The following is a 14,345-nucleotide window of genomic DNA, read 5'->3' on the forward strand; positions in this document are numbered from 1 at the left end:
TTTGACACATAATGAGTTTATAATAAGTAAGGGAACTAAATAGTTGCCTGCTTAAGTCCTCCATGATTAAAGGGGGCTGAGTGGAGCCTATATGAGGGGTATTACTGGGGCATCATGGTGATTTGGATGATTTGATTACTATCATGTACCACAGGGCATGTGATGCTCTGTCAGTGTGGAGAGGGAGGGGGGCGGGTACCATGGGCGTTCCCATTCCGGGGAGTGTCTGCCCTCAGCCAATCACGTTCCAGTCGTGAGGTTTATGGGCGTGGTCACCCCCCTCTCTCTCTCTCTCCCTCCCACACACACTCTCCTGTCCCAGCTGCATCACGCTTTTGTTCAAACTCTGAAGTTAAGACAGTCGGTCCTGCACAGAGGTGCGCGCTCCTGTGTTACTTTAACAGATGTTCACTAACAGGCTGAAAGCAGCGACGACATGGCTCCTAGCAAACACACTCAACTCGTTGTACTTTTGAGCTTCACGCTTCAGTTTGGGATGCTAGGTTAGTGGTTTCTTTTTTTTTTTTCGTCTGTGTGAAGTTTTTCAGACGGGGACAGCAAGGTGTCGCGAGCGAAGCAACTGGAGACCTGGAAGAAGGAGAAGAAGAGGAGGAGGGGAGGACTTTTTTTTCCTTCTTTTGAATCACTTCTCTGGCTGTGGTGTTGGGAGTATGACTGCTGCCATGTACAGCTGCTAGACGTTTCTCATGCTCTCTTTGACTTGAAAGGAGAGAGAGAGAGAGTAAAAGCTAACCCGACCCTTCATCCTCCTCCTCGCTGGATAGATAATCTATGGAGAGGGCGTCCTGGTGGCCGCTCACGCAGGCAGCTCCTGGAGTTACTTGCGGCTGAGACGACGGTCGTGAATGCTGAGCTGAACCCGACCTGGATAGTATAAAAAAGACTCAATTAACCTCATTTGAATGCCTTTGCAAGGAGTTTGCTGGTTTCTGTGCTGCAGGCAGGGCTTCAGTTTGCTCGGACGGGACTATGGGGAGAAAGAGGAGGAAGAGTCTTTTGAATTGCGCAACAAGGAGGACTTGACTCCCAATGGACGGGTAAAAAAAAAAAAAAAAAACTCTCTCCACCTGCACCACACAGCACAGCAGCTTTCAATACATGCATTGCACACTATTCACACACAGCATACCTACATTTGTAGAAGTTGTAGGCCTAAATCAGAGATGACAAGTACCCTAATGACTGTCTTTTACATGAGTATCTTGAACGTCTCATAAACTAGGATCAGCTTCAGGGGCATTAATTAGAGCTTTGTGCAAACAGATATGGCCTCAGGTTCTTGATAGGGAAATGATTATTTTTTGAAAAGTATATTTAGAGTGGACCTTCAAGGCATGATAAGAAATGTGGCTTGTGTTCACAAGATTACCCATATATATTTTTTTTTTTTTAAATTCAAGCCACATTTCAAGTTCACATGTTATCTGTTAACCTTGTTATCTGTGGGAATCATCAGTGTGTTCCGTGCAAGCCTCTGTCACTGATGCAGGACAGTGAATATACTGCGGCAGCCCAGTTTTGATGTTTTAGGTTTGCATGGTCTGGGGTAACACTGAGCACTCGCACACACACGCACACACACATTGACATAATGCATTTGCCAGACCCTAACCCACAAACTTAACCATCACAGCTAAATGCCTAACCCAAAACATAAACGTAAATCTACCCTTAACCCTCAAACAGCCCTTTGAAGTTGTGAGGACCGGCCAGTAATGTCCTCACAATGTCCTCGCAGTGAAGGTTTCCCAGAAAAAAAAATTGTCCACACATCATTGGAAAGACATGTACACACACATGCACATACACGCACACACACACATACATACACACACTGTGATGCAAGCTGTAAAACCCAGTGTGTTGAACTGATCCTGTGTGTTTGGCCTCTGTCCGCTCAATTGCAAATAAGACTGCGGCCTTGTCTTCTCTGTAATGTTAGTCATCTGATCAGGCACAGAGAGTTCAGCATTGTCCATCCGCTTGTGAGGGGGCATTGTTGCCTTGAATTGAGGTAGCCTCTTTCTGTATGACCCAACGTGCAGCTCCTCATGTACAGCGTCATAGAAAGATCTATCTGCAAGTATAAAAAAAATCAAGGTTTTTAAGGAGAATTTAGACCTCAGACTCATCCCAAGCTGCCTCAGCCTCTGACCTAGCACTAACAAGCTGTGCAAGTGAAAACAATACCTGACGCCACGACTTGCATATCCTGCTTATCTCTTTATTGGCCCTTTTGTCTGCTTCCAGCCAACCAGTGCAACACCACAGGGATTTGCATGAAAACGTTTGGGAATAGATAAGTTATACACGGTTACACAGTTAGTGCCTTTAACAGAAGTCTCAACAGCTCCAGCAGCAGCCAGATAAGAGCAACATCTGTTGCCCCGGGGTATCCAGTGAGGTGTTGGTGTGTGGCACTCCTCTTCTTGGCAAACATCCCCGTCTGTAGCAATAATGCACCATCTGCCTGGCTAGTGGTGGTCAAAGGAACCGAGACTGTGCCCCGTATCTGTAATCAATACAAGATTATAGTAACATGTCCCAGTGGAGAGGCCCGGTGGCCTTTTAGTGAGAGGCAAGGGGAGCTCTTCTTTCCTGTAACTTTCCCCAAATTTCTCATGAAAACACAAGGCGCAAAGGTGTTCCTTGTCATGGACTCAATTTAACATTGGTTTATTGAATTTTACATGTGTTTGCTTGGAGAGGAGCATGCTCGATGAAATAAACCCTAACTGAAGGACTGTCTTCTGTTCTGGCCAAGTTCTCCAAAAGATAAATTGCATAAAGGATGATCAGCGTTGCCAGACGTGATTAAATCTAGTGCTCCAATCAAAGCCAGGAAACCACCCAGCTGTTGTCAAAGTGCCTTAATGACAATTTTCTTTTATATTAAACGGCTAGCCTTCAGTTGTGTAAGAGAGAGCAGATGGAAAAGGAGATTGAAATGACATTTAGGTTTTTGTCAGTTATCAGTCACCAGTCATTGCATGTTGAGCCAAGCCTACTGAATGAAGCGCTGTCTCAATTCTATTAATCAGAGAGGAGGAAGTGCTGATTTATTGGACTGTAGCCAAATTATTCACCCATGGAAACTTTCCAAATGATGCAAAAACTATCACTCAAGAATAACCCTTTAAACAAAGTTGTCTTTATGTTTTAGTGGATACTTATGGCTGTGGAAAACTGTCTACTCTCAAACTCACAATGCTTCTTTCTGTACTCTCTCCGTCTCCTAGCCGTGTTGCATCATTGATTAGCCTCTTGGTTCTATTGATTATGTGCTCGTAAATATTCATAAATATGAGTCAACTTGTGCTGAACCATGAAATAATGGTCCTCTCCTTTTAATCAGAGTGATATATTCCTCTGTGAGGAGCGGTCTGTCTTAATCTATCATGTGGTCAGCCCTTCAGTTTATCAGATTAGTTCTTAATGGGAGGAACCACTTTATTGACTGACGTGACTGACACTGTTTCACCAAATGGCAGCTGCCCTTTGCCTGCTTTTTTTTGTCATAAAAAAAAAATCCACCCAGGCGTTCTGAAACGATTGATTATTGATTCCCTGGTGCTTCTAGGAAATCAGTCTGCTTCCACAAATCCTGGTTCCTCTTCATCTGTGTTATTGGTTTATGCCGGGTATTGTAACTCTGTGTCAATAGTTCACATTGAGCCAATTATTAAGACACAGCTGAGATACCAGCAGCTGAAGTACTGTATCGACAACAATAGCAGACTACTGTCTCCTGGAACTAACATCTACATATTTAGATGTTGTTGTGTAACATTTTCCTACATTTTAAAAGATATAACTGACAAAGTTTTAGTTGTTTGTTGGTGGTGATAGTCCTGCCCCCATTGTACCTGGCCAAGAGCCGGCTCCTTGGCTGGTTTGAAATTAGGCACCGGCTCCAAAGAGCACTGCCTTGCTTGAATAGGAGTAAATAATTCCCAGGGAAAGCCCTTCAGGGCTCTGTTCCCTCTTTTACCCAGAGAGCTGCATTTCTTCCCAGAGCTTGACAGGCAGCAGGTCAGACCTCCCTGGGTGTATGTGTGTGTCTCTTTTTGGCTTTGTAATGCTCAAATACTCCATTTAGTAGGACTCTGTCCAGCTCCTGCCAGGGGATGACCACAGCAACCCACAGGTCTGGTGGAGGCTCCCTCGCATAAGACATCCAAAACCTTCACCGCAATCTCCAGAGTTGTTTTACAGCATGCTGCCAGAAGATGCCACGACGTGTAGCATCCACAGCACCAAAGCCATAGGCAACACACTGTTTCTTGCCAGGACCGTTCTCACTGAGGTTGGAATCATGAGTCAGTGCTGACGCTTGTGAAGGCTTGGCCCTTAAGAGCACGGGGCCATGCCGGAACCCTTTTCCCTGCATGTTTACAGTCCTCATTCAATGAAACTGCTCTCCAACAGCTGCCCAAACAGTCACACTGAGCTGAATGCCTCCAGTGTTGGGACAGCAAGGCACTAATTTTAGGACAGGACATCCGTCATTCTCTCTTCTTTCCACGTTTCCAATGAAACTTTATTTAACTTTTATGCAACGTGAAGTCACGTTTACCAATAAACTCTGACCTCCGAGAGTTTCGTCCCCGCGCAGTTGCAAGTGTTGGATCGTGGCAACGCGGTGCATCCTGTTACTCGGAACAAACAGGTACAGTCCTGCTCTGCAGAGAGCGGGGTCCCATTAACTGTCACTGCTGCCCTCTGTCTTCAGAGGTGTCACGGTACGTTGGTTTATATTTGGTTTCCGTTGCGTCTCTGCCTCACCACCTCCAGGCCACACATCTGGTCTTCAGGCCGACACTGGCTGAGCCCAAGCATTTCCTCCTGGTTACTCAGCCTCCCAGGAGAGCTGAAGGGGGAGAGAGAGAGAGAGAGAGAGAGTAGACGGAGGGAAAGCGAGAGCGGAAGTCAGCCACGGAACGAACACATCACGGCATCTTTCCCTCTTTCCCTCCATGCTCTGCTCTAGTCTGGAGTGATTCATCCCCTGCCCGTCCAAAGGGAGAGCTTTTGCCAGGGCTCTGCATCGCACGCTATCCTTGTTCCTCATCCCACAGCCCATTAACTCCATTGGAAAGCTATTTTTCTGTGAATTGTCACGTTTGGTGCAGAATTACCCCAAAATATTCTAACTTGATCAACCTGACCCATTAGTTTATTGATCCCCGGATTAGTTTATATCGTAGATTTACAGCTTTTGCACTCGTTGATGTGATTAGTATTGATTTGTCATTTCCAGTCATAGCTGTCTGTCTGAATTTTCTTCTCCGGGTCTGCTGGCTTGGCTGAATCATTTATGGTTAACAGGCAGGGGTAGGGAATTACCGTACACACTCTGTTCCATTCACAAGTTGCTCTATGCTGCCGTTCAGTTATTCTTCCCTGTCTGGTTTGACATTTACAGCACCTCTCCCTGAGTTAAACATTAATCATATCTCATTATCCAAACCCTCATCTTTTCCTCATTTGCTTCAGAGTCCATCTGCCTTGTAAATATAACACAGATTCCATACAGGCCTATAAATTTGTAGTTCATGTTTTCTTTGTTAGTTTGGAGCCATCCAAAAAGAAGCAGTGGACTGTTTTTACAGAGCACGGCTATACTTAGGCTAGTTTGCCCAGTAGTAAAGTGTGGTGTGTGAACTGTGAGGGGCCCAGAGCTGACCTGGATAGAGTTTCAGGTAGGCCAACACCCCCCGAGCTGGGCCGGGGGCAGCCGCAGGAGCTGGCTCAAGGCTGTGGCTCGCAGAGACAACAAGTCAGGCCACGAGGGACACGCAGTGCTGCCTCACACACCAGGGAGATCGGTCCAGATTGCACACAGACCGAGCTCTGATGTCTGATGGGGTTTTCCGAAGTCAGGTTGGGGGAATCTAAAGGCCGTAACTCCGTGAAATGAGAAACATCCTCTCCCATCTTCTGCTTAACAGGGGAGTCCTGGAATGAAAAGTTCATTGTTCCACCCATGAAATTTGATTTTACGTGTCTGCCAGTGGCAGCCCCCATTTGTAGCCAGTAGAAGCACTTACTCCAATTTCTTTAGAAAACCAAGAGGGAATGTGATTTGATATGAGTGGCTGTGTAGCAGTCAGGACAACTTATCTAACTTTTATTATGGCTGTGCACGTCAGATAGTCATCATCAGTACACCTGCATTTCTGCTTTTAAGACAACCACCCCTCCCCCCTTGAGGTGTCTCACTTGCTTTTATCAAGCTAACAGCAATTTACCATCAACTGGTGTCTCTCTGAACTCGTCGATAGAGAGGCCGTTATGGGTGCAATCTCAAAACCCAGGTTTATTTTTAGGTTAAAAACCTTCACAGAGAAATAAATTGATCTGAATAAAAGCATTTTGGGGTTTGCACACGGCCGCAGCACAAAAGATTTCTCTGTTCCCTGCTATACTCCTATATTAAATGAGCCTGTTTTGCATGCCATATTTCTCCCCACCAGCTCACCCCTCACAAGTGAGAGCCAAGCATTACAGGAACAGAGCAGCTATGTGCTGAGACTGCCAGGAACGGCTGCATGCTCTACTGTAGCACAGCCACTGCAGGCAAATGGCTGCGGGACCTCTCCAACCTGTGGACTAGTTCTAAGGACAGACTACTGTTTGTGTTGCATTATCGTCTATTTACCCGATTCTCTCTCTCTTGTGTTGACAGAGTCCAGCTGAGGTGACTGTTTCTCAACCAACTCGCACAGCCAATGGAACAAACGGGTAAGGAGAGAGAGAGAGAAACAGATTTTTTTTTTCCTCCCCTTAAAATTTTTTAGGAAGTAATAGTTCCTTCTTCTTCTCGTATACTTCCCCCGGAGAGCTGGGGATTTCTGTATTTATCCTCAGGCAGTAAGTACATGCCAATCACTTGATTTTACACTTCCTCATGTGTTGTGCCTCACCATGACACATGTGCCTAACCTCATATGCTCACATGCAAGCGGACTCACATGAATATTGACAGAGTGTCTGTCGGTGGTACTTTAATTTGCTCATGGATATTGCAGCCGTCAGTTTTTGCCGGTTAACCTCTTGACTTTGTAGGTTTTTCCATTCAGAGGTCGACTTGGCTGCTGTCAGGGAGTTGCACTGGTCAATAATGTCAATTATCAGCCTAGATGTTTCACAGCTGACCTTGCGTGGCTTCCACATCCACAATCACGATCGCTTTGTTAGCTTGAAGGTTGTGCATTCAAACCGCCAGATATAAGCAAACACTATGCAACTCCATGAATGATGAAAGGGTCATGTGGTTAACAAGTGAACACTGGGGGACAATGAAAAGGAGTGATTCAGGAGCTCCTGGTCCAGACTATTAGTGCAGGGCTGTGATCTCAGACAGCGATGCAGCCATGGCTCTGATCGGCTCTATCTCTGGCATCATGCCCCTTATCATCATCCCCAGCCCCTCTTCCCTTTATCCACAATCTCCACTGTACATCTGCCGACTCACAGCCAATGCGTCACAAAGCTCGGCTGGTAGGACGATCACACACGCCATCAACGAACAAAAGAGGGTCCGCAGCGACTCTCAACATGAAGAGATCTGCCCCAGGAAGTGGTGACGGTGAGCTGAACCTGAAGGCATTTTTTCAGCAGTCATCCAGGACATGCCGTCTCTTGAGGGTTTGAAGGAAAGACGGAAAGGGAAGATGTGAGGAGGGAGGTACTGTAGGCCGACTGGACTGGGTGACTCACTCCTACCTCACTCGCAGCACTCCCAGAAGAGGTGTGGCTCAGATGTGTGCGTGTGCGCGTTTGTGTGTATCACCTCTACAGTATAGTGAAGGGGGCCTCGGGGCACATGGCATAATTAACTACTGATTTTGAAGGAGTGTGTTAAAAGCCTGGCTGTAATCGTCACACTCGGTGCAGAGATTAGCGAGCGCAGCGCGCGGTCATTACCTGGCCAGTGAATGGACACGCCCAGAAGATCAGCAGTTGTGTTTGTTCAACTAGACTGAGGTTAATATGGTAACGATCAGATACTTGGTACTTGGCTAGAGAGGGGAGATAAACCCGTCTCTGTCAGAACATAGTGATGGTACAGACACATGTCTGATGATACAGAGTGTGGGTCATTTCAGGATAATCTCCCAGAACCCCCCTAGATGAAGTATACAATTATGACTTTTGCAAAAATTACAATTTTGCTGATTTTTACATTTAGGCTCTAATATAAATAGTAATACAATTATTTTAATAGTCATTTTGATATGTAGCCTGGCATCTAATCTGGTTCTGTATTAGTTCAGTATTAGAGCAAACCTACTACAGTACAGTAGATGGTTTTGTTGCGTGTCTGTCAGGGGTCCTGTGATAGATTTGTGTGCTTGCCTCTGCGTGTGTGTGAATGATGGACGCATCTCTGCAGGCAGACTGTATAAGGTCTCACCCGTCGGTCTCTCAGTCAGCACAAAGTGCCAAGAAGCCTGTTCCCTCCTGCCGCGTTCACACTCAAATCTGTCTTACATCATCTCTATTTTTTCATCCCCACTTTCCTCACTGCTTCTCATAACCGGGGCAGGGCAGGGTACAAAGTGTACTAGAAAGTGGACACTCGAGGACCTCTGTCTCACTATTTGTTCCATCTGCTTTCTCATAACCCCACTCCCCCTCTTCGTTGATGCCTTTTGACAGTCAAAAACTTGAGACGTATTTTGGTGTGGGCTGCCAGGCAGTGGTGGCTGAAAGAGACCAGTGTTGGATGATGTATTTCATGTGTGTGAACACATGCGTGTGCATGAGAGAGAGAGAGAGAAAGAGAGCGTATGCATGAAACATGTGAGTGTTTGCGTGAAAAAGCTTAGAAGTGGGCCCCTGGTAATTGCCTGTCTGAGCGTCTGTCAGCGCGACTGTCAACCATCCAACCATCACAAACTGACCCCGTTTACAACATCGGCCGCCGCAGAACGTTTTCATTCACATCACCACGTTCCACTATCAGAGCCACTTCATTCAGACTTTCTAAAAAAGTCTCATATCATTAGATTTTGCCGGCGATTGACACTCTCTCTCCTTCAGTCACAAAGTCAGACTTCCTGTCTCACACACAAACACACGCCCCCCCACCTCCTCCTTTCTCAAAACATGACTTTTTTCCTCTCCTCTCTGCCTAGTCCAGAGTTTTCTTGGCAGTGGTCTTGAGTAAACAGCGTATTTTTAGCTGGGAGGTCATATAGGCCCAGTCTTAATCACCACATTCCCATTTTCCCACCAGCCCAGCTTCAGCCAGAGGCCTGAGCAGCCAGCCCATGCACAATGGGGGAGGGGAGAGAGGGAGACAGAGACAGAGAGATGGATTTCTACAAAGAGAAACTGTGATTATTTATTGCTGCAGTATGCCCTGCTGTATTATTAATGAAAGCTGCTTCAGATAGTGTTATTTATCCTTGAGGCTTGCTCAAATGTCTAATAAAATCTGTGTGACATGATGTACGACCGTCGTTTGTGTACAGTATACGAGCCTGGACATCCACAGAGCACAGGCAGCTGGTTTGAGTTAATTTGTTTGAATGCCTTTTTTGCCATCTGGGATTTTCAATCCATCAGATAGAGCTCCAAGTATTTATGTGACACATTACTGTACTGGTCAGTGTTTTTGTTGTTGCTGTTGCAAATGTGAATGTTTATCGTGGTCACACAACAAGGACCTGCTTTGTATGCTGGGACATGTCTCCGCTGTTTCCCGCCACGGTCATCGCAGCCCCGAGAGCAAGGACACTACTTTTCTAACTTTAATTAGCGTCTCGGCGTTTTGATTAGACCCTGGACCAAAATCAATTACTCATCGCTCCAGCAGCTACCGTCAGGCAAACGCTCGCAAACTAATCGCCTCATTGTGCTGCTCATACTCAGTTGATTTAAGTGTGTCACACTGAAAGGGCCTGCTCATCATATCGGCTGCGATGGCCCTATTTCGGTCTTTCGCTTTGTAGAGTAGATATCGCTGGATTCACAATGTCACACTCTTGAAATAGCCTGGGTTAGCTAACTTTGCTTTGTCATTCATTTGAACTGGAGCAGCTTTAAACTGTAGATCAGCTCAATCAGTTGCATTAGATCTTGTTCACTCATCTGCAACTGGTTCTTTTTGTATGGGACATACTGTCTGTCTGAAATACTCATCTTTACCAACTTCCTTATAATTAATTAGAGTTCTTCTCAGAACTGCGTGCACATATACAGTACAAAGTAACTTCGATCAGTCAGTGTGCTGCTTCCTGACTCTCCTGTTAGTTTTGTTTCACCTGTTTGGGCAGTACATTGTGCACGTTTCTCTATTGTACCTGCACATGTAATATAAATCTCCACCTAACTCGACCTGAGCAGATCTTTGCCAAACGTAACTGAAGACACGTGCGTGTGTGGGTGCTAAGGATCGTTAATAATGCAGTAGTGTGTTTTACGGCGCCATTAGTGTCTTTAAGGTATAGTATAGTATGTTGTATTGTGTTAATGTTGTGGGTTTTAAGTAATATAAGAGAGCGTTAGTACAGAATACTCAGTGTGTCCTTTTTGTTTTCTTCCACTTTCTTTTGCCATGTGGCTCTCATATACCTGTTGTTTTTAAGCCTACAAACTAATAACTAATCAAGATACTGAGAAGATTTTCAAATGTTTGAAGTGAACTGAATATCTCTGGATTTTCTAAGATTTTTCTTTTGAACTTTCTTTGGATGTGTGTGTGTGTGACATCGAGAAACTAGGACACACACAACGGTTTATAATGAACGTTTCAGTAATGAACATCTTGTTCTCACACAATATTCACAGTATAGCTCTATATACTGAGGCTATAAAAGACATTTACACATACACAAATTCACAGTACCTGAATAGACTCTGTGCATGAGATTTATCACTGAGGTTGTGTAGGGAAATATTTGTTCCTCTCTGAAGTCATGTTTCTTCTTTTCTGACTTCCCCTCTCTGACTCTGTGGGGAAGCCAGAATTTTTTTTTTGATTTCCTGATCTGAGCTGATCTATGCAATCAGGCATTTTCTTTTAAACTTCCATAAACAAATAATTGTGCCGGTATTTTCCTCATACTGTACTGTCCCCCCCCCCCCCCCCCCCCCCCTTAAGAGGAAAGTACTGACTTTTAAGTGTTTCCAAGATGAGAGCGAGTGTGAAGTCTGTGTCAGCTCGTGTCAAACAACAAACACCACACTATAGAGCAGGAGGAAATATCTTGACTTTCAACACATTTCAAGCTTCAGCAAGGAGTAGTGTGACTTTGAAATGATGTTCCTCCCTTGCAGTAGCTGATGTTAAGTCTTCAGGGGAGAGAGAGAGAGATGCTCTCACTCTGCTCTCTGTGCTGCTTAATCCCCATGTCAAATTGTTTCCTGCACTCCACAGGAAGTTGCCCACTAAAGGCCTCACTGTCACAGCCTCTGGTGGGGCTTCTGGGAATGCGTTGGGGGGGTGGGAGGAGGAGATTGCGGGGTGAGTGGGTGGGTTGGGGGGGTTGGGGGGGGGGGGGGGGGGGGGGGGTAGTAGGTCTGCTGGACAGCTGTGGAGATCCAAAGCCTTCACATCAGCAGTTGCCCCCAAGCTGTATGACATGCTCTTTTCTTCATCTGTCGGCCATGTTTGGTGTTGTTATTGATTTGATCGTGTCATGCAGATATTAAATGACAAATGTTGCCCTGGTCCCCCCCTCCCCCCTCCGCTCCGAGCTTGTTGGATGTGTGGATGTGTCTTGGGTACATGCACATTAAGGGGAAGGATGACATATAATGGGGATTTTTAGAGGAATAAATGACAACCTAGTACCTGTTGAGTAATAACACTATTGGCAAATGTTACCTGAATGAGTGTGTTTGGTTGACGGAGCTGCGTGTAATATTTTGAACCAAGGAAGTTTCACATCTCACATTTTAGCATATATTTTCCATGTGGTTTGTTTGAAACAGGCTGCTCTTGTTAATAAGTGACAGTGTTTGTTCCGTAACTGCAGAGAGCTGCAATGTGTGCGTGTGTGTGGTTGTTTTACATTGTATTATATCATAATGTCCCAGATACGCTACAGTATGGTTAGACTGTGACTGTTAGTTTGGTAAATTGTTCTTATATTGAAAAAGGAGAAGAATAACAAACAAGTCTGAGTGAAACAACAGAAGTGTGTAGAGGCGTCTTTACTTCGCTGCTGTGGTCTCCAGCCAGTCTCACAGGAAGATTTTGGACATTAGCCTGGCTTTTTGGACACAATGGACATATTGACTCTGCCAACGTTTAAATTGAAGGTCAGGCCGGTTTGTGCTGCTAAATGTCAAACCTTGGGTTTGGACTTGTTCTTCTGTCCTCCTCTAACCCCTGCTCCCTCTCCACTTGACCTAAAAGGGGGCATTGAAGTTGACTTATAAAGTTCTTCAAGTTAAAGATGGAGTTTGTCCAGTTGGGCGCAGAAAAAGAGAAATTCTCTCTGTTCTAGTTTTTACAGCAAAGTTCCCAGATTTCTGAGAAATCTGCAGACATAAAAAAAAAACAAGTTTGATGTTGAACAAGAATATTTTTCCAAGATTGACGGCCGTGTGTACCACACCTATTTTTTTATTTCTATAAAACCTGGCCTAGTTATAAATATAGTGCACAGTGTGTAAACCAAATTGAGATTAAAAAACCAAGTGTAAGGATTGCTCTTGACATTTTGGATCCAAGCCAGTGAGTCACAAACAATATCCAGTAATCCAAGGCATTGACCATAAACACGCCCGCTGTGTACACAAGTCTATATTCACCAGTGCAGGTGTAGTTTTTCTACAATTCTAATCCTTGTTCCATCTGAGCTGCATATAGACGAAGTGCCTGTCTGTGTGCATGTCTCCGTTATGTAGCAGGAGTTATTAACAACCTCAAATAAGAGACGTCCTCACATGTCTGTGTTTATTTTAATGCCTTTAATTGGGGTCTGTGGATGCAGGGCCTGTCAGAAGTCCCTGCAGGCTGCTGCTGTAGCAGGCCAGTCGGCTTAGTGAAACAGCCCGAGCGCGTATAATGTGACACAATCCTGAAACTCTCCTGCTCACTTCTGCTTTCTGGTGATGGCCTGGATGAGTTTATATACACATAGAGAAAAAACCGAGGCACCATATAGAGTTTCACAGTCTGAACATTATCTTAAATTAGAGACGCAAATCAGCAAGGGTCTTGACGCTGTTTGAGGAGTAACGTCAAATGGGTCAGCTGCTCGATAGACCATGGTATAGACACCAGGATAGGGTCAGGGCACGCAGGGAGAAAGGAAGTGGTCTCTGCAGCTCTGTAAGCTGAGTCAAAGCAGATGAGGCTATATTCAGACTCATTGATTATCACTGCCTTCCGTGAGGAGGAACCTTCCAGGAATTATCAGATCAATAAGGACATGAATCAGCCGGCGAATCAGTAGGTAACCAGAGGGCAAATATCCCAGGGAAGGATGGAGGAGGTGGAGGTGGGGGGGGTGGGGGGGGGGCAGTGGTGGGATCATTAATTTCCTGAAGCATGATCCCAGTAGGAGGAGGACAGGAAGGAAGGAGGGTCTTGTCACTTGCACCTCACATGCTAGTTAGACCCAGGAAATAGAGAAAATAAACGAGTAATTTGATAAATAAATGAGGAGAGATAAAACCTCTAAACAATCTTATAAGCTGGAAATGGACCTTGGCCTGAGATAACAGGGTCTGACTCTGTCCACAGCACTGCATGACCAGATGCTGTGAGTGTGGAAGTGGCTGCAAATTGTGATCGCGAGGCAATCGAAGAGGGAAGGGAACGACAGCGGTTTCAGCAGATTTACAGATGTTTTTGATGTTCAGATGTTTGGGTTTTTTTTGTTGTTTTTTTTAAAAAAAAAAAAAAAGCTTTCAAGGCTGTGACCTCTTGAACCCTCTGCCTTCCTCTGACCGGCGCGAGCTGCCTGGCTGGCTGGCTGGGAGTCAGACCGGCGTCGCTCTGTCACGTTTATTTTCAGTCGCCCGCTCGGCTCGCCGGGCCAAAGTGATAAAAGAGAGACGAGCTGTCCACAGTGGCGTGGTATGTATCAGTGTGTGTTTGTGCTCTTGCGTGCTGCTAGGGAGGGAAAGTGGGGAGAATGCTGGAGGACAGATATTCGTGGCACTTCTTCCAGTCTCTCCCCCCCCAACCCCCCCCCCCCCCCCCCCCTCCCTCTTCTACCTAAGAGTATCCGACTTGTAGTTGGCACAGAGTCACGTTGGAGGGTTAGAGGAGGAGGAGGAGGAGGGGGGGTTCACAGCCAACTGTGTGTCTCTGGGCCAATTAGCTATCCAATGGGGGGAGTAGTCAGGGGAAGACT

At 45.6% G+C, this 14,345-nt stretch overlaps 1 protein-coding gene across 2 annotated transcripts in view; it reads left to right on the forward strand.

Annotated features, from left to right (window-relative positions):
• Nucleotides 1-351: 351 nt before the first annotated feature.
• Nucleotides 352-14,345, forward strand: part of plekhh3 (pleckstrin homology, MyTH4 and FERM domain containing H3) — a 32,628-nt gene continuing 18,634 nt past the window's right edge. The window contains exons 1-2 of one of the 2 annotated variants that reach the window (XM_083977676.1): nt 352-1,058; nt 6,710-6,765. In XM_083977676.1, coding sequence (XP_083833802.1) covers nt 924-1,058; nt 6,710-6,765 — 191 coding nt within the window. In that variant the 5' untranslated portion in view covers nt 352-923. The remainder of the gene's footprint in view (nt 1,059-6,709; nt 6,766-14,345) is intronic. The other variant, XM_083977677.1, reaches the window with a different exon arrangement.

This window comes from Trachurus trachurus, assembly GCF_905171665.1.
Source record: "Trachurus trachurus genome assembly, chromosome: 8".
In the NCBI taxonomy this organism is placed as follows: Eukaryota; Metazoa; Chordata; class Actinopteri; order Carangiformes; family Carangidae; genus Trachurus; species Trachurus trachurus.